This window comes from Cnephaeus nilssonii (genome assembly GCF_951640355.1).
Source record: "Cnephaeus nilssonii genome assembly, chromosome: 19".
NCBI classification, from domain to species: domain Eukaryota; kingdom Metazoa; phylum Chordata; class Mammalia; order Chiroptera; family Vespertilionidae; genus Cnephaeus; species Cnephaeus nilssonii.
Window position 1 is genome coordinate 35262492 of NC_137090.1, and position 17868 is coordinate 35280359.

At 50.7% G+C, this 17868-nt stretch overlaps 1 protein-coding gene across 3 annotated transcripts in view; it reads right to left on the reverse strand.

Moving 5' to 3' along the window:
* Window positions 1–17868, reverse strand: part of SMG6 (SMG6 nonsense mediated mRNA decay factor) — a 221788-nt gene that overhangs the window by 7029 nt on the left and 196891 nt on the right. For 2 of the 3 annotated variants that reach the window (XM_079799252.1, XM_079799254.1), the window contains exons 14-16: window positions 16516–16692; window positions 12702–12848; window positions 1311–1464 (exon numbers count right to left, since the gene is read on the reverse strand). In XM_079799252.1, the coding sequence (XP_079655378.1) occupies window positions 1311–1464; window positions 12702–12848; window positions 16516–16692 (478 nt within the window). The remainder of the gene's footprint in view (window positions 1–1310; window positions 1465–12701; window positions 12849–16515; window positions 16693–17868) is intronic. The other variant, XM_079799253.1, reaches the window with a different exon arrangement.

Here is a 17868-nt window from a genome sequence, read left to right on the forward strand (position 1 = left end):
AAATCTCCTGGTAGGAAAGCACAAAGATGCATTTTCCTGAAAGCTGTCCCACCCAGGACTCAGCGAGGGAAGAGGGGAGTTGGAACAACAGGATGGTCTTGCTTGCTCTGCCTTCTGAAGAACAGAAATCCTTTCCTTAGGTCTAAGAGCCTGGGTTTAAGAGGTTCTGGCCAGGCCACATGGGGAGGGGGAAGGAAGACAGGGAGGGTGGAGGCGGGACGAGGGCTGCTTCAGTGCCAACATTCTCAGGTGGTGCTAACGTGTTTCCCACAACCCCCCAGGGTTCTATAGCCTCTGCAGGGGCGGATGTTTCCTGCCCTTTGTTTCCACCCTCATCTGGCACTAAGACACTTGGGACTGGGAGGGAAGGCCCAATGGAACATCTTGGCATGGATGTCAGAGGTGGCTTGGCAGGCTGACTGCCAGTCTGGTGGCTTTTCCAGAGGACAGGGATCCCAAACTTGCTCTAAGTGGCTGCTGAGAAGGGGACATTAAAAACCCTGGGCTTCCCAATCCTCTCTCAGACCCTCTTCCTCCACAGCATAGCCCTCAGCTACATTAGCTGTATCAGTTAGATTAGACAGGAGCCCAGAGCCCAAAGCCCATCCTGGGCCTGACCTACCACAGAGCTCCAAGAACTAAGGGTGCCTAGACAGTCTCCTGGAGACAGCCCAGCTGGGCTCCTCTGGCCTGAGGATGGAAGCGAGCTAGCTGGGTTCTGAGATGCTGACCCTGCACCAGCACCAATGACCAGACAGTGGTAAGGGCCCAAGTGGCAGGAATCCACAGGCATGAGCCAAGGGCTTGCTCTGGAGGGTTTCTGTCAGCCTGGCCTTAGGGTGACATTGGCCAGAAGAATGCTACCTCGAACCAACAGAATGATCATGAAAAGCTACAAGACAATCAGACCAAAGGCATCTAACCACTTCAAAATCCTCCCAGCCTCCCTGCCAGACCACCCAGCAGCACTGCCGTTATCTGCCAGGGCTGAGTGTTTACCAATAACGGGAACCAGCTTTGCTGTTTTACTGCAAGCTTTATAAGGATAAAAACAAGGGCTGGGCTCATGCAGCCTCTGGTTGCTGGGACACAGGAGTACATTTGCTCAAGCAGTTTAAGCCACGGATCAGCCATAATAATTTGAACTGCTTTTATTATTAAACAATTTTCCTTGCCCCACACATTCCCTACTTCTCTGCAAATCCTGTCTTACACACACAGCAGGGCTCTGCCTGCCTGGCCCCTGGGCTGGGGACATGTGTGTAGAGGGGGCTGCTGGGCACGTGCAGGGCTGCTCTGGCCTGACTCACCGATGAGGGGCACCACCAGGATGTACTTCCTGCTCTCCAGAAGCCGTGCCAGACTGGCCAGGTGGTCAATGAAGCCGTTGGTGTCTGGTACAAGGAACAAGGGTCTGATCTCGAGCTCCATCTGCCTCATCTGACTGTGGTCCTCCAGGACAGCCTACAGGGACACAGAATGGTGAGTGAGCCAAAGAGTGAGCAGGCAGGAGGGTGGGTGAGCCAGGCCCTGACTCCACAGTGTGTCAGCATCCTGCCCCCTGAACCTCTTTCCCCTCCAGAGGAACAGCTAGCCCCTGTCAGGCCTGAGGGACAGGCCCATGGGCTGGGCAAAACACTGCAATAAAAATGGACATAGACCAAATGGCCCAGGGAATGGGCGTGACTGAAACCCTGCCTTAGGACTGAGAAAGGACCTGATGGTATTCAAATAACAGGCTCTGAAAGTAAGACCTTGTGCTAAAAATCTTTAAGGGCGTGTCTGGTTCTTTCTCAATTCAGATACTTTATATATTATATATGTACATATATATCCCAAACAATTTGTATTTCAATTTATTTCACCACGTGTGGTTAAAAAAAAAAAGTTAAATTCAAAGACTACACAAAAAAAGTGATGCTGACAACTAATAATTAATCTCAAAGTCTCCCACAGCAGCAGGAGTCCACACGGGGTGACAGATTAGGGGCTGATCCGCATGTTTGCACAGAGAAAAACTCAGATTGATCAGAATCGCCAACTCCCACTCCCCTGCCCACCCCCAGCAGTGTCTCCTAAATATTAGTCTTTTGTGTTCTACTTGCACTCCTCTGCCATAACTCTGTACAACCTACACTCTTACTTACCTGATGTTTTTCTTTAAATTGACTTTAAGTCAACTCATCTTTTGCTTAGCCTCTTTTTTAAAAAACCCCAATGTATTTTATTTTTTAATATATATTTTTATTGATTTCAGAGAGGGAGGGAGAGGGAGAGAACAATAGAAGAAACATCAATGATGAAAGAGAATCATTGACTGACTGCCTCTTGCACACCCCATACCGGAGATTGAGCCTGCAACCCGGACATGTGCCCCGACTGGGAATCGAACTGTGACCTCCTGGTTCACAGGTCGACACTCAACCACTCAGCCATGCCAGCAAGGGTATTTTATTGATTGTAGAGAGGGAGAGAGAAATCTTGATTTGTTGTTCCACTTATTTATGCATTCATCAGTTGCTTCTTGTATGTGCCCTCACCAGGGATTGAACCTGCAACCTTGGCGTACTGGGATGACACTCTAACCAACTGAGCTACCTGGCCAGGGCGCTTAGCCTCTTCTTAAGCAATGACATCCATGGTACCAAGGGTTTGACAGCCAAGTCACATGTTTACGAGTGCAAACTAAATTTCCATAACGGAAAGTCAAAGTGTCCCTTATGCATCATCACTGAAAAACCATCTCGTGTAGCACCTGTGGCCTGAGTACCACACCTTGGAAAGCACACGCCTCGTGCTTGTGAGTCTTACGGCTGTTCACATCTTTCAGGGAAGCTCCATGCACATCTGGGAAAAGCCAATTTTCTCCAGTCTGACAGAGCCTTATGTGTGGCAGTGGCTGTGGGTATGCCTGTCACTACAGAGCAAGGTCACTATTGTGTGGCTTCCTCTTCTGGGGGCCATGGCCAAGAACCAAACTGATTTGCTGGCATCTGCCCAGATGGCGTGCTCCCAGTGAGCAGAGCTGGAGGGCACTGACACAAACCTGGCGAGAGCCTGGAGAGCAGGTCCCAGCCCTGTCACGCCCTCTCATGGCCTTCTACCACACACCAGCTCACAGGGCCACAGGCACAGGCGCAGGGCTGGGGAGTAGATGTGCGTGCCAAGTGAGATGGGGCCCACAGTGCTGGGCCCTGGCCACTAACAGTCAGTGAGGAAGGTGCTCAGGTTTCACTGGCAATGACAGTAAAACTGAAAGGGCATGCCTTTGAATGCTGGGGGTGGCTTCTCTGTGACCTGCTGGGGACCTCTCCCTATGAGTAAGTCGTTGCTGCCACTGCCACCACAGCTGGTGGAAGGCACAAGCCACAGAACGCTGGCAAGCATGAGAAATTCGGCTGAGAGGCCCAGGCTGCTGGGACTATTGCTCTCACCTCATTCAGGGAAAGTGCCACTGTTGCTGGCCACCTTCCCGGGGGACCTGGGTCATTCTCTCTCCCCCTGGGGCTGCCAACTAGAGAGTGACAGACATTCCGCCGAACTCAGCCTGGGCATTTTTAAGTATTTAATTTTTTATTGAGATGTAATTGACATATAATGTGTAACGGCTTGGGTATTCTGTAGGAACAGCACATGGTCCCCCTCGGGTGCAGTTAACAACCCTCTACTATTTCTCCTTCCACTGCAGGAGCATCAGCATCCCTGGTCCTCACTGTCCCAGCTCCTGGAGTTCTCTACCCAGCTTTCCCACTGCCAGGAATGGTTTTCTCAGTATCATAGGCCCTGAAGTATCTTTCTGGGTGAGAGGGACAGAATAAGCACCGGCACTGGTGAGGAAGGAACAGGGGCAATGCCATTTGTGGTGACAGGGCCTCAGGGCCCTAACTGAGCTGGGCATCTATGCCACTGCGCCACTGACTCCTTTCACATCTCAGTTTTCCAGTCTCCAGAAATGACACTCCAGCCTGGTTTGCCTCTAAGGAAGTGGAACTGACTGTCAGTTTTGACCCTGTGTGAACGAGCTCCTAAGACCTTATTCCATCAGACCTTGAGAGCTGGCAATAGGCAGAAGGGCCTTTAGGCCAGTTGGCCAAGGGACACTGGGGCCTAGCTGAGCTACTTGTGTGTTCTGATGACAGGACAGAAGCAAAATCTAGGAGCAGGGTCAAGGGAAGCAGTCCGAGTTCTCTGGGCTCTGGCTCCGGGCCAGAAAGGTGAACAGAGGCCATAGCCTCTTAGGGAAGTGGCAGCCTTGTTGGTTCCCCAGGGGTGGGGTGGGGTCAAGCTGTTTGAGGGTGGTCAGAGCTGTGCTGCCATCATCCGGTCCCAGGGACACCCGCAGACAACTTCCCTTAACCTGGCTCTGCCCAGTGAGTCACCACACAACTGCTTCCTGTTCCCCACATGCCCTCATGGAGTGAAGGAGATAAAATGAAGCTGATCCCTCTTCTCCTGGGGTACCAGTGGGCCTCTGGGGGGGCGGGGGGGTCATACCTGGGTCATGAGACTGACCCAGTCTCCTCCAAAGAAGGGCAGACTAAGAAAGGATCGGGAGTCTGCAAGCCCTTTCTGTGGGTGTCTGTGTTTCCGGCCCTCTCTGAGTGGCGCTGTGTGTGTGTGTGTGTGTGTGTGTGTGTGTGTGTGTGTGTGTTTAGCATTTGCCCTCCCAACTTTTCCAGATTTTACCCGTCAGATTCCTGGCAGCTGTGCGCGGCGCCTGTGCCGGCCGTCACGTCCCATTCCGATCTCTGGGTCGCACGGTGAGAGAAGGACACAGGATGCGCAGGGAGTGAAAAAGTGATGTCGGTGGGGAGAGTGCCAAGTCCCCAGTCACAGCCATGGGACGCTTGGGGAGAAGGGGAAGCATGCTGCTGTGGAGTTCAGAGGCCGGTAGTGAGATTTATTTTTGTTTGTATGAGTAAAAAGCTGCAGAAGCCTCTGGTAGGGGGTGAGGGGGGCGCAACTGGAATGCTGTGATTCAGACAGACTGGCCCTGGCCTGGAATCCAGTGTGCTGACCCGGAAGGAGAGCTGCACAGGAGCTTAGACGGGCTTCAGTGGTCCTAGGACTGTGAACTGGGAAGTAGGGAAAGCTTTAACACTTTGAATCAGACCGGTGGCAATAAGGACTAAGTTGTCATAAGGTGTGAAAGAGAAAAAACTTAATTCTGTTTCTGGGAGGTGCTAAGTAACCAGCTTTCTCTGAAGTAATGGAGTGTCCTTCAGCAAGCTGGTGGGGAACTGGGAGAGAGAGAATCCACAATAACATCCAATGAGGAAACTAACAACTGTGGGTTCCCAGGAGCAGCTCTTTTAGAGGCTAAATTCCTTTTTTTTTTTTTTTAATTATTTTTATTGATATCAGAGAGGAAGGGAGAGCGAGAGAAACATCAATGATGAGAGAGAATCATTGATCGGCTGTCTTCTGCACACCCCCTACTGGGGATCGAGCCCACAATCCCAGTATGTGCCCGGACCAGAATTGAACCTGGGACCCTTCAGTGCACAGCTCTATCCACTGAGCCAAACCGGCTAGGGCTAAATTCCTTCTTCTAGACACTGGGGATGATTTGGGGATGCTAACCCATTGAAAATTGAGACACTCAGAATTACAAATAAAGGTAATGCAATTAGTTCACAAAGGAATTCTGGGACGTGGAGACCGGTTCATAAGACCTTAGGTTTTCCTTCTCCTTAGGGCTCCACAGGGAGCGTGGCTGCTTCCTTTCTTCTACAGGGCGAGGGAATAATTTACTCCTGGGCCTCTCTGGGCGGGCAGAGCAGTGTCTTCACCAGAAACGAGTTTTGTTAACAAAGCAAATTTCCAGTCACCTTGTATGTGAAATTATCTAGCAAAGCGGCTGATACATGTATTAGCAGCTTAACAAAGCTGTTTCCTTTCTTCCTGCCCTGCTCCATTTTCCAACTTCTATACAACCTGGAGGGTAAATATCTGGGGAAACCACTAGGGAGCAGAGCTGGAGGGGAAGGGGCCAGGCAGAGGGCTGTTCATTTCTATTATGAGACTCCTGGTACTCTTGTTGTTGTTGGTTTTAACTACGTATTGGTACTTTTTAAAATGAAAAACGGAAATGAAATAAAAAATAGGAGTTGGTAAGATAACCGCCAGCACAGGAGGCAATTCCTTCTTGAGCTGCAGAAACCAAAGGGAGCAGATACTGCATTTGCTATAGAAAGCAAGCAGAGCCACCAGCCTCCCCGGGGAGCAGGACACTGAGCATCTAAGTTTGGGTGCTCACGAGAAAGTTGTGTTTAGGATCCCTTCTCTGGAGGTCCAAAGTCAGTACCATAGAGCTTAACATACACTTCCTTTCTTTAAACTTTTATGTATTGATTCTAGAGAAAGAGAGGGAGAGAAACTTCGATTTGTTGTTCCACTTATTTATGCATTCACTCGTTACTTCCTGTATGTGCCCTAATCTGGGATTGAACCCAAAACCTTGGTGTATTGGGACGACACTCCAACCAACTGAGCTACCTGGCCAGGGCTACTTGGTTTCATTTTTTAAAAAGTATATATATTTTTATTGATTTCAGAGAGGGAGAGATGGAAATATCAATGAGAATCACTGATTGGCTGCCTCCTGCATGCCCCCAACTGGGGACCGAGCCCGCAACCCAGGCATGTGCCCTTGACCAGAATTGAACCTGGGACCCTTCAGTCTGCAGCCTGACGCTCTATCCACTGAGCCAAACCAGCTAGGGCTCATTTTTAAAGTTGTAAGTATGATGACTTGCTTGCTACTTCTGATTGTTTTATGAGGACTAATCTTATTTTCAAATTAGACTGTAAGGAGCTTAAGGAGAGCTGCCTTTTTTATAATTTCTTTAACAACACCTTGCATATAGATTGATATATCATAGGTACTCAACGGGCTAAAATCACAGAATCTCAGGGTTGAAGGGCACTATAAAGATTGAATTTTAGCCTGGTTGGCATGGCTCAGTGGTTGAGCACTGACCTATGAACTAGGAGGTCATGGCTTGATTCCCAGCCAGGGCACATGCCCGAGTTGCGGGCTAGATACCCAGTGTGGGCCTTGCAGGAGGCAGCCGATCAATGTTTCTCTCTCATCATTGATGTTTCTATCTCCCTCTCCCTTCCTCTCTGAAATCAATAAAAATATATATTTTTAAAAGATTGACTTTTATCTAACACTTGTTCTGAGAATGCCTAAGAAGTGTGCCCTTTTTTTTTTTTATATATATATACTTTATTGATTTTTTACAGGGAGGAAGGGATAGGGATAGAGAGTTAGAAACATCGATGAGAGAGAAGCATCGATCAGCTACCTCCTGCACACCCCCTACTGGGGATGTGTCTGTAACCAAGGTACATGCCCTTGACTGGAATCGAACCTGGGACCCTTCAGTCCACAGGCTGACGACGCTCTACCCACTGAGCCAAACCGGTTAGGGAGTGCCCTTTCTTGATAGTAAGGGAGTGACAGGGCCTGAGCATGACACCTCTGAACTTGCTCCAAGCAGAAGCCTAAGTTGTTCCAGCCAACAGGCTGCCAGTTCTGTGAGAGAATAGAACCTTGTGGGTGCTGGGGAGCCAGGGAGGCGAGAAGCTGAAGCAAACCAGAGGCCCAGGCCACAGTTTGCGGAGAACCTGGAAAAGGCTCTGGAACGGGTTCGAGTGAGGAGGGCGGTTGCCCGACTCCACAGGCTGATGTGCTTTCCTGCCCTGGCGTGAACGTGCCCCTGGCCTGGTAGTGTGCACTGGCTCCCACCCTGCCTCCGACAGCTAGGAGCCAGGGCTGAGTGTCTGTCTTCCGCTAGCTTCCATACAGGTGTGGGGGGCTCTGTGCATGCCCCATTGTTCCACAGTGCCCCCCCTCCAGCTGGGTGGCAGCGTGAATGGGCTGCAGCTATATTTAGAGTAAAACTCCTGGGGCCATCACAAAGGAGTGACTGCATCTTCAGGAGGGTGGGTGGGTGGGAAGGGGACAGGGGAGTGAAGCTATTTTCAGAACACATGTCATTGCTGGCTACAGAGCAAGACTGTGGCCATAATGCGGAGGGAAACAATAGCTGTGGCCAGAGGAAGAGCCTGTTATGTTTCAGGTGGGATGTTTGCAACTGCTCAGGAAACCTGACCCCGCCCGACAGCAGCACAAATCACAGCAAAGCTTCATGGAGGCAGAGAGGAGGCGGGGGATTCACAGGGCCAGGGCCAGTACGAGGTGCCAAGAGGCCACGCCTCATGCCTGGAGGAGGATTTTCAGTGACTGCTTTGCCCAGGGGGCCTGCTTAGGAATGAAACACTTCTGACCAATTTCCCAGACAAACTATGTACCCTGCTGTGGTCTCTGGACACCTCCCAAGAAAGGCAATGGGAATGAAAAGAACTGGAAAGGTGGGAAGTGGCAAGGTGGTCAGAACCAACCCAACATGAAGACAGCTGTCTCAGGCAACAGGCAAAGCCAAGGCTGAGCTCGAGAGGGTGACCTCAAAGCCCGGGTGGGCGGATTTGGCCCCCTAGCATCCAGGGGCCTGCCTGGGAGCCGGGCCTCCAGCTGCACAGGCCCTGAGAGCTGCCCACACCCCTTTTCTGACCTCCAGTCGGCCCCACTTACCAGCCTCTGTGCAACGCCGGAAGCAGGGAAGGACAGGCTGCGAGGTACGGAGGGAGGCCAGGCCCCACCTCCCCCAGCCCCACAGATGAGCTTGGGACCAGGGGTCTAGGTTCAAGCAGGGAAGTGGGGGTGTGGCTACAGCTCCAGATCTCGGTTGGACTTTATAGCCGTCATGGGGGCCAGGAGGATTTTTTTCAACCCCATCTTCATATCCCCCTCCCCAAACATGTGTGGTTCCTGTTTTGCTGCATCTGTAAAAGGCGCTGGGAGCTGGGGACTTGCCTTACACCTCTCGGTTAACACCCCTGGAGACTGATGGAGTTCAGAGCAGTGTAATTTACAGCCCATCTCTCCCATCTTAATTCACTCGATGCTCTTCTCTTCCTTATTGTATTAGTGTGACCCAGGTACCTGCCAACAATAATGGCCTCTCTAGCTAGGAGCCTCTCCCCCACTCCCAGGACAATTTATACCTTTTCCTTGGGATTTTCCCCCCTTAAAGTAAACAAAAAGAGGAAAAATAAGAAAAGGTTAACATGGGTTTGGAGCGCTGCAGCCCCGTGGTTCTGGGCAGGGAGCCAATGGCCCGAGGGCACACACATGTGTGTGCTCTCCCAGAAGGGCCTTCACCGGCCCTGTTTTACAGCCACCTCGGCACAGACTCCAGGGTTCACGCATATGGCCAGACAGATGTGTCTGGCTTACGTTCAAGGCTGGAAAATGAAGAATTATGGAAGTGAAGGGCCCCGGGCATTAAAGTGGGGGGGGGGGGGGGAGAAGGGAAGGGGGGAATTTTTCCTCTGCTGAGAAATCCTCCTGTGGCTGTGAGGCTGGAGGAAGAAGGCTGACAGGAGGCAGGGCCGCCAGCAGCGGTTCATGTGGGGCCTGTTCTTAAAGGGGCAACAGCAACCCCAGCCTTGGTCAAACCACAGCAGGCCCTCAGTGCCTGGGCCTGAGCAGCCTACTCTAAAGGAGGTGGCAGGGAGAACAGGCTTTCGGACAGGGGCAGTCGCTGGCACCGGAAGTCAAGTTTCATATAAGACCTCCTATTTGTAAGGTGCTGCTTGTCCCTGGAGAGGCAGAACTGAACACGATAGCATATGCTCCCACAGCATCCTGTCCTTCTCTTTTGTAACAATGCTCACTCACTCTTCAAATCACTGGCTTCTCCACTCCACTGTACACGATGGGATGGGACATTTGTTCCCTCCTGAGCCCCCTGACCACCTTATTAAACTGAGCTGAAGATAGGGTACCCTATTCTAAGGAGTTCACAGTACAGTGGAGGAACAAGTCCAGAAATAAGTGTAATATGAGATGTGATGTAAGTGTCACACATGAAGTATAAATCAGTGCTACAGGAACACTGAGCAGAGAGAGATTAAGTCCTCCTGGGGGGAATCAGGGAAAGCTTCACTGGGGAGATGGAGTTTCATCTGGGGATTGAAGGAGGAATAGAATTTCAACAGGTAACAGGAAATGTGGAGTAGGAAAAGGGAACAGCATGAACGAAGATCCAAGAGTGGGAAAGGAGAGAAAGGTAGTATTGTCCAGGCTGGAGGGCCTCAGTCTGGGCAGGCACTTTACATGCCCTGTCATTCTAAGGTCTGAGGTAGGTGCTGCTACCACTTTCGTTTTATAGATGAGGAAACAGGCTCAGAGAAGTTAAACAATTTGCCCAGTGTAATAATATATAGATACGGGCTCAAGGGGTTTGGGAGGAGGTTGTGAACACACAAGAAAGCCTTGAATGCAATAATAAGGATTCAGCCAAGCAAAGGCTCTGATGATTTCTGAGCAGGAGAATGGCTCTTCTGGGAAGAGAATGATGAGGACATGTAAGATGCACTGGAGGCAGTGAACGCGGCACGCAGGCAGTGGGTGGGCTGCGCTATTGCAAGAGGTGTCATTCACAGTCTACAAGGTAAGCGGCACCCCCTGGAGTTGTGCGACACAGAGGACTTGACTGCTATAACCCAAGTTAGTACCTGGCCTAGACTAGCAGTAGTGGCAATGAGAATAGAGAGAGGGGAATAAATGAGTGAACAGATAGATTTGATTAAAAAAAAAACAAAAAAAACAAAAAACAAAAAATGAAATCAGACCCAAGGGGTTAAAACCCAGAGAGGAATTTAAGATGATGCTCTAGTTGCTACCATCTATTAAGTTACTCAATGAATACCTGCTGAGTGCCAACTCTATGCACTGAGACTAAGAAGTAACAGAAAGGAGACCAAGCAAAGAATAGTGATGAGGAAGCCTAGGTCAACAGAGAGAGAGAGATGAGGGTTCACTTGTTAAACTGAAGCTGGGGGAAGGCAGCTTCAGGGTCCAATGCTACAGGGAAGTCAACTATGATGGGTACTGAGACTTACAAAGGCAGGCACTTGGTGACTTATGACACAGATTATATAATTGCTGAGTGCAGAATCAAGAAATGGAGGTGGTGTCCTAGCCGGCTTGGCTCAGTGAATAGAGCGTCGGCCTGCGGATTGAAGGGTCCCAGGTTCGATTCTGACCAAGGGCACATGCCTGGGTTGCGAGCTCGATCCCCAACTGGGGGTATGCAGGAGGCAGCCGATCAATGATTCTCTCTCATCATTGATGTTTCTATCTCTCTCTCCTTCTCCCTTCCTCTCTGAAATCAATAAAGAAATATATATTTAAAAGAAAAAAGAAAGAAATGGAGGTGGTGAGTATAGGTAGAACTTTTGGTAAGACCTATGGTGAGGAAAAAAGAGCCACAAAACAGGAAGACAGACAGCGTGAGGATGAAGCTGCTTAGTGGGTCACAACAGAGACCACAGGAGGGCTGAAGAGGCAGCCCTCCCGGGGTGGATGGTGCTGGCAGAGGGATCACACACTGGGTTCCAGTATGCAGGGGACATGAAAATATCTAAAGAACGATGGATCCCAACTGGTGCTTATTCCCTGCTTAGGCCAGGGCTGTATGATGGGTGATTAGAACAATATCAGACCACAATGACCATTTATAAAGCACATTCTGTGTGCCATGCACTGTGTGTGCTAAGCCCTTTACATGGGCCCGTTTTAGTAGGCTTCACAGCAATTCTAAGAGGTAGGTGCTGTTACCACTTTCACTTTGCAGATGAGGAAACAGGCTCTGAGAAATTAAACAATTTGCCAAAAGTCACAAAGCTATTTAAGTGGTGGAGCTCAGACCGTGGTCAGGTCTGCTTGACCTCATGCACTGAGGCCTCTGCCAAAGGTGAGGGGTGTCTGAAAAGAGCTGAAAACAGATGTTCCTAAAGGGGCCTGATGCTTCCCATGCACACAGTTAAATGGGAGAGCGTGACTGGCTCTTCCCTGTCTGTCCTGAGCCCTGGATAAGAGGAAGTGAGCGTACAATGCAAGAAGGCAGACCTGGAAGAGCCATATGAAAAACTTGCTGGACAGGCTGGGTGGCTCGGTTGTTGGAGTGTCGTTCCGTGCACCAAAAAGGTTGCAGGTTCAATCCCCAGTCAAGGCACATACCTAGGTTGACAGACTCGATCCCCGATCGGATTTGATCCCTGGTCGGGGCAAGTATAGGAGGCAACGGATAAATGTTTCTCTCACACTGATGTTTCTGTCTCTCCCTTCCTCTCTCTGGAATCAATAAGCATGTCCATGGGTGAGGCTTAAAGAAAAAAAGGAAAAGAAAAGAAAAACTTGCTGGAAGTGGAGGTATGGGTCCACAGAGGGCTGATGGTGGAGGAATCCTCGTGTGGCAATCAAGCAGTTTCTCTCTGGGAAGGTTTAGAGGTCTGCAGAGGGGCTTGGCCATCACACTGGGAATCCAGATAAGCAGACTGTGGCCATGACATTCTCCCCCCTGAGAACAGGTGTTCTCAACAGAGAGTCCCTGGCCTCTCTGGTAGTGTATGGATAAGGTTCAAGGGGAACTTCAAAACTTAGGTCCCAGGAGGAGGGAGCCTACGGGCACCAAATGTGCTATTAGAACTTAGTGACAGAAAAAGAAAACAGGGGTTGGAACCAGACATGTGAGACTCTTCCTGAGACGATCCTGCTTACCCCTGCTCTGTACTCACATCCCCTCATGCCCCTGATGGGAGCCACCCTCCCATGCAGGCCCCACCTGGATCTTTTCTTGGCGACGCTGCTGCTCGGCTATCTTCCTGGCCAGGGCCAGCTTCTTGGCCCGAAGCTCCTTGATGTCATCCTCGCCCCCGCTGCCTTCAGCCTCTGAATCTTCTTCAAAGTCTTCAATCACCACATCCTCCTCCTTTGGGTGGCGAAACAGGCCAGGAAAGAGAGGATACTGTGAGCCCATGACACTTACCAGACCCACCTTTCTATCCTTCCCGCACCCGCACTCCATGCTTCTTTAGACCATTTCTTACAAAGGGCCCCAAGGTGTGAGTGGTAAAGAGAAGCTGTTACTCCCTCCCCCCACCAGTTGCTCCCTTTTGTACTCTAGGACTCTTTCTGAATGCCAGAGTCAGAGATCCACACGATCAGTCCCTCTCACACAGATAACTTCCATGCTTCTACTCACAGCTCTTCATTCTCCTTTGCCCACATTCACAAGGTCAAAATTTAGGTCTATTTTCATTTTAAAATCACCAAAGGGGAAAACAACAGAGAAAGTTAAATCACCCAATTTAAATCTAATTCATGCTAATAATCTGATAGGAATCAATTCTGGCCAACAGCTGGGAGTTAGGCATGGAAGGTCCCCTGCCCCAGACGGCGTCAGGGAGCAGATGCTGTAGCTCAGCAGACCTTGCCCTGGTTTCTTTTTAAGACCACAGCCTGGTGGTGTCAGGGCTGGGCCTTCTTATAGGAATTCACATGACATGACCTTGCTCAGCTGCCCTACCGGAGCTTGGGCAGGCTGGGAGATAGCTGCTAGCTTAAGAGTCTCCTGCAGGCTGGTGGAGACTTCCCCAGGGATGGCACCTCCCTGCTTGCAGCTTCAGCTCTCAGAAGCCACTGCTCCCCGGGTGGTCTCAGGCTCCATTCCTCTCTCTCACTTTTGGCCTTGGTCAGTAGAGAACATGCAGCTGCCCAAGAAGCTTCCTTTGAGGGACAGGGTTAGCATGGGTAATAGGGAGTGATTCAGTAGGAGGAGATTCCTGTGTTTCTAACTCGATGATAATGATGACAATGATTATGACAATAATGGCTACCATTTATTGAGAGCTCAGCATTGGCCAAGGACAGGGCTGTTTTTCATGTATTAACTCATTTAATTCTCACAATGGCCTGAGAAATAGATGCTATTATAATCCCTATTTTATAAATGAACAAACTGAGGCTTAGAGTTAAACAATTTGTTCAAGGTCACAAAGCTAGTAAGTGACATAGCAGGGACTCTAGCGAGTCCAACTCCAAAGTCTGTGCTCTTACTAATAATACCAACCAGCACAGGGGTGGGAGCCTAATCTGGACGGTGAGCCCAGATCCATCCTGGAGTGGCTCGGCTTCACCAGGTCTCCCATAGCCCACCGAGGACCTGTGCAGTACACCCTGATCTCCCCCCTAACTGCCCATATCCAGATGATACTCCAGTGGAGTCTTAGCTGAAAGTGGTTGGTAAAGTGTGTGGGGTAGTAGAGTCTAGGGTGGAAAGACAGGTGCTTCGGTAGCATCCCTAAGGAACTAGACTCTGTTATCTTCGTGAAGAATGATGCTTGAAGAAGTATCTACCTTTTCTCTCCCAATCAGCTTAAGTGACTCAGTCTTGTAGTCTGAGCACAGATGAGATATCAGGATGGGGCCAGAACTGCCACTATCCTAAGAGGTCTCAGGGGTCTGGGTGCTGTCTGCACTCATCTGACAACCCACAGGCTATAGTGTTACATGGTGGCACTTCCAGAGAGACCCAGGGAAGCAGGAAGACACTACATATTTACTTCCTTGTTCATGGGTTAAACTGGACTGGAGTGAGTGGAATAGGATGCCTGACTGGCCCATGAGGGAACGTGGCCTCTGCCTGCTCTGATCAGGATACACTGGGTTATCACGGGGCTCTGAGTGAGCTTGACTGAGGTCAAAGGAGGGTCAGCAAGGCTTGTCTGAGGTTTGCTCAGCTCTCACAGCAAACGAGGAAGTTCAGGGTTATGAAATTACACAGACCTGGGTAAGTAGGGTTTCCCAGGGGCCACTAACATACAAGGAACTCAGAAGGCTCGTGGGAAAAGGAAGAAGTGGGCAGCGTGGCATGGGTCACAACCTTTGTCTGGTTAATAAGATTTGAAGGAGAGTGGGGGCACCGCCAAGGTCTGGGACCAGAGAACTGGTCTGTAGGAGAGAAAGAACTGTGGCTCAGCCCCTCTCTGGGCCTCACTTGCCTAACTTGATTTGGCACTGCAGGCTCCACTGGCCAGAGGACATCTCTTACAGCAATCCTGGAGAACTAGCCTTGCTGACCTTCCACGGCTGCCTCAGCCTCCTGGTGTGGGTGAGATAACTGACTTAGCACTGCCCCACCCATGCTTCCCTACACAGTACCCAGGGCTTGGGTGGCACTGCTCTGTCCCGCCTGAAGGCTGGATACCCCGATGGCTTTAGCAACCCCACTGTCTCCTCCCATGCTGACAGCTCATTCTTTCCCATTATTCCCTGCCCAGGTTTCATCTGGGGAGTCTGGAATCGTGGGCTCAGCTTTATCCCTGGAACCACCTCTGTCCTGGAAGCTGAGCCTGTATCATCAGGGGTGGGGTGGGGTTCTCCAGCTATTTTAATGAAGCCAGTCCAAGACTTTGCTGCTCTGAAGACTGAACCAAAGGTGGCCACTCTATCACTGTTTCAGATCACAAACGACAGCTTCCAGCTGACATCTGGCTTCCCTGGCCTGTTGCTGATTTCATCCCTGCACCCCACCCTGCTCCACCAGGCGCTTGAGACTCTTGCGGGCCAAATGACTGTGCTGGCCTACGGGTGACCTGGCCTCTGGCTGGAATTGCTTCCGTCCCTTCCTTAAGTCCCACGTTCCTTCCCACCTAAGTCCCCTCTGTCTTTAACACTGTGGGGTAAAAAGAAGGTAAGAATCAACCATCAGGCAAAAGTGAGCTGTGTGCACACACACCCAGACAGAGTTACCCACACCCAGACACACAGCAGGGCAGCTGGCAGTGATATTAAACACACACATGCGCCAACACCGCTACACACTCACATTTACTGAGAACCCACAGACGGCGGGGAAGCTAGAAGCAGCGTTCAACTTAAACTGACACACAAGCCCAGGACCGACAGACCCACGACAGCAACCACCCCCAGAAAGACACATACATACATGGCAGGGCAACTGCCAGTGAGGTTTAGCAGGGGTAGGCACACAGGCTCACGCATGCTCACACTAGGGCGAGCGCACACGGTTTAGAGTGAAGCAAGGGCTACAGGAACAACCAAGGGCAAACAAACAAGAGAATTCCTTAATCACATCAGGATGTGCAGGAGGGAGGGAGGGAGGGAACGAGGGAGGGAGGGGAGCCGGGGGAGGGGTGATTTTCCACACGGGGCCAGCAATGTCAGCTCTTCCTGTACGTGTGCTAGAGGCTGGAGTTCAGGCCTGTGCTGCGCTGAGCTCCACACATCTATAAACTTGATCCTCAGCCTGAACCCTAACACCCCCCTCCACTCCCTTTCCTAAGCCTCCGGAGCTGCACATTATTAAACTCTTTCTTTCCCTCCCTTCTCCAATGCAACATTAAAAAGAAGCATCTGGAACTCGTAGCAGAGATGGAGGCATTGGGGTGGGACTGGCAGGAAGGGGCACCAGCAGAGTGCACTCTTGAGAAGTTGGCCGGTCACGTTAACATCGACACTGCTCTGAGTGGTTATAAATAACCAGGGGTAGAAGCCGAAGCCATGGGCAGAGCAGGGCTGGAGGGGGAGGAAGGGGAGCCTTCCCTCTGCCACAGCGGGCTCTTCCCGCACAGTACCTCATCTTCCAGTTGTTTTCCCTCTTGGCTTCCCATTTCCTTTCCCATGGTGTCTGGGACGGGTGCCACTGACACATATTTTCCACCCTTGAATGCCAGCAGAGGCTCTTCTTGTCCACAAAGGGCTTCCAGAAAATACTTCAGCACTGTGACCCTTTTGCAGTCGGCTGCAATAACCTACAGGGCAAAAGGGAGAGAAGAAAAACAGCCTTTTCTGAAAGGGAAGATGAAGATGAGGAGACACTGTTGGCTGCGGAGCACATGAGAAATGTGTTAACGTTGCTGGGCAAGGAGACAGAATGAGTGTGCGGTGTGCGTGCATGTGTGACACGGTGAGCAAGGGCCAAGGGGTGAGGACCAAGATCTTCTAAGGGAAGAAAGTCACTATGGTCTCTCCTTAGGTCATCTTGAGGGTAGCAGACAACCCCAGAATCAATGACAGGTATCCTCTGGGGTTGTGCCTCCCTCCTGCCTCCCGAAGTCCTGATAATAAAAAAGACTAAATTAAATTCTTTTAAGTTTGGTACCTAATTGATAGAAGGAAGGGTGGAGTGCCAACCACTGGCTTTCACAGAATACAACTTTCTGGTACCCCTCTCAGCCACTCTCCATTCTTCTCCAAGCTCCCCTCTCACCAGACTCCCAAAAGGAGAACTTTCAGCTGAGTGCAAAATGAATGATGAGGGCTTTCTTGGCTGTTTCATTTCAGCCAGATCATTTTGGGCTTCCCCTGGCGGGTTCTGCCCCACCTAAGAGCTTCTCATACTCAGAGACTGGGCTCAGGCAGGAAATTGTTGTCAGAAGGGAGACAGGCAAAGCAGGTGGGGGTGTTTCACCAAAGCTCTGCTCCTCCAGGGTTCACGCCATCCTGCTCCCATGTGGCCACATCAGCACATAAGCCAGTGCTGTCAGAGAAGCTGGGGCTGATTTAGCTGAAATGAAATTCAATATATTGAGCAATCGTCAAATTCGTAAGTGTCTCAGATAAGTCTCCATAGTCACCTTGTCTGGAGTCCTTCTCCTGTGGGACCACACACACATGGTGGCCTCACCTGCAAACCCATCTGCTTTGCTTGCACTCCCTCATGCCCTTTTCTCCATCTCCGGCCTCTGGGGTCCTCTCCTCCACATGAAAGGGCACTCACCAAGGCAGAGGAGGGGCCCTACTTGATCTGAAGCTTGGAAGCTGGTGAAGGCCAATCCACGCAGGGAAACACACTTCAGTGGTCAGATATGCCACAGGGTGGCAGCCCGTTCTCATCATCACCGATTCTAGCCCATACCGAGTGTCCCCAGCCCCCTCAAAGCTTTCCCACTCCACAACACAAAAGGGAATTCTATGTCTGAATCACA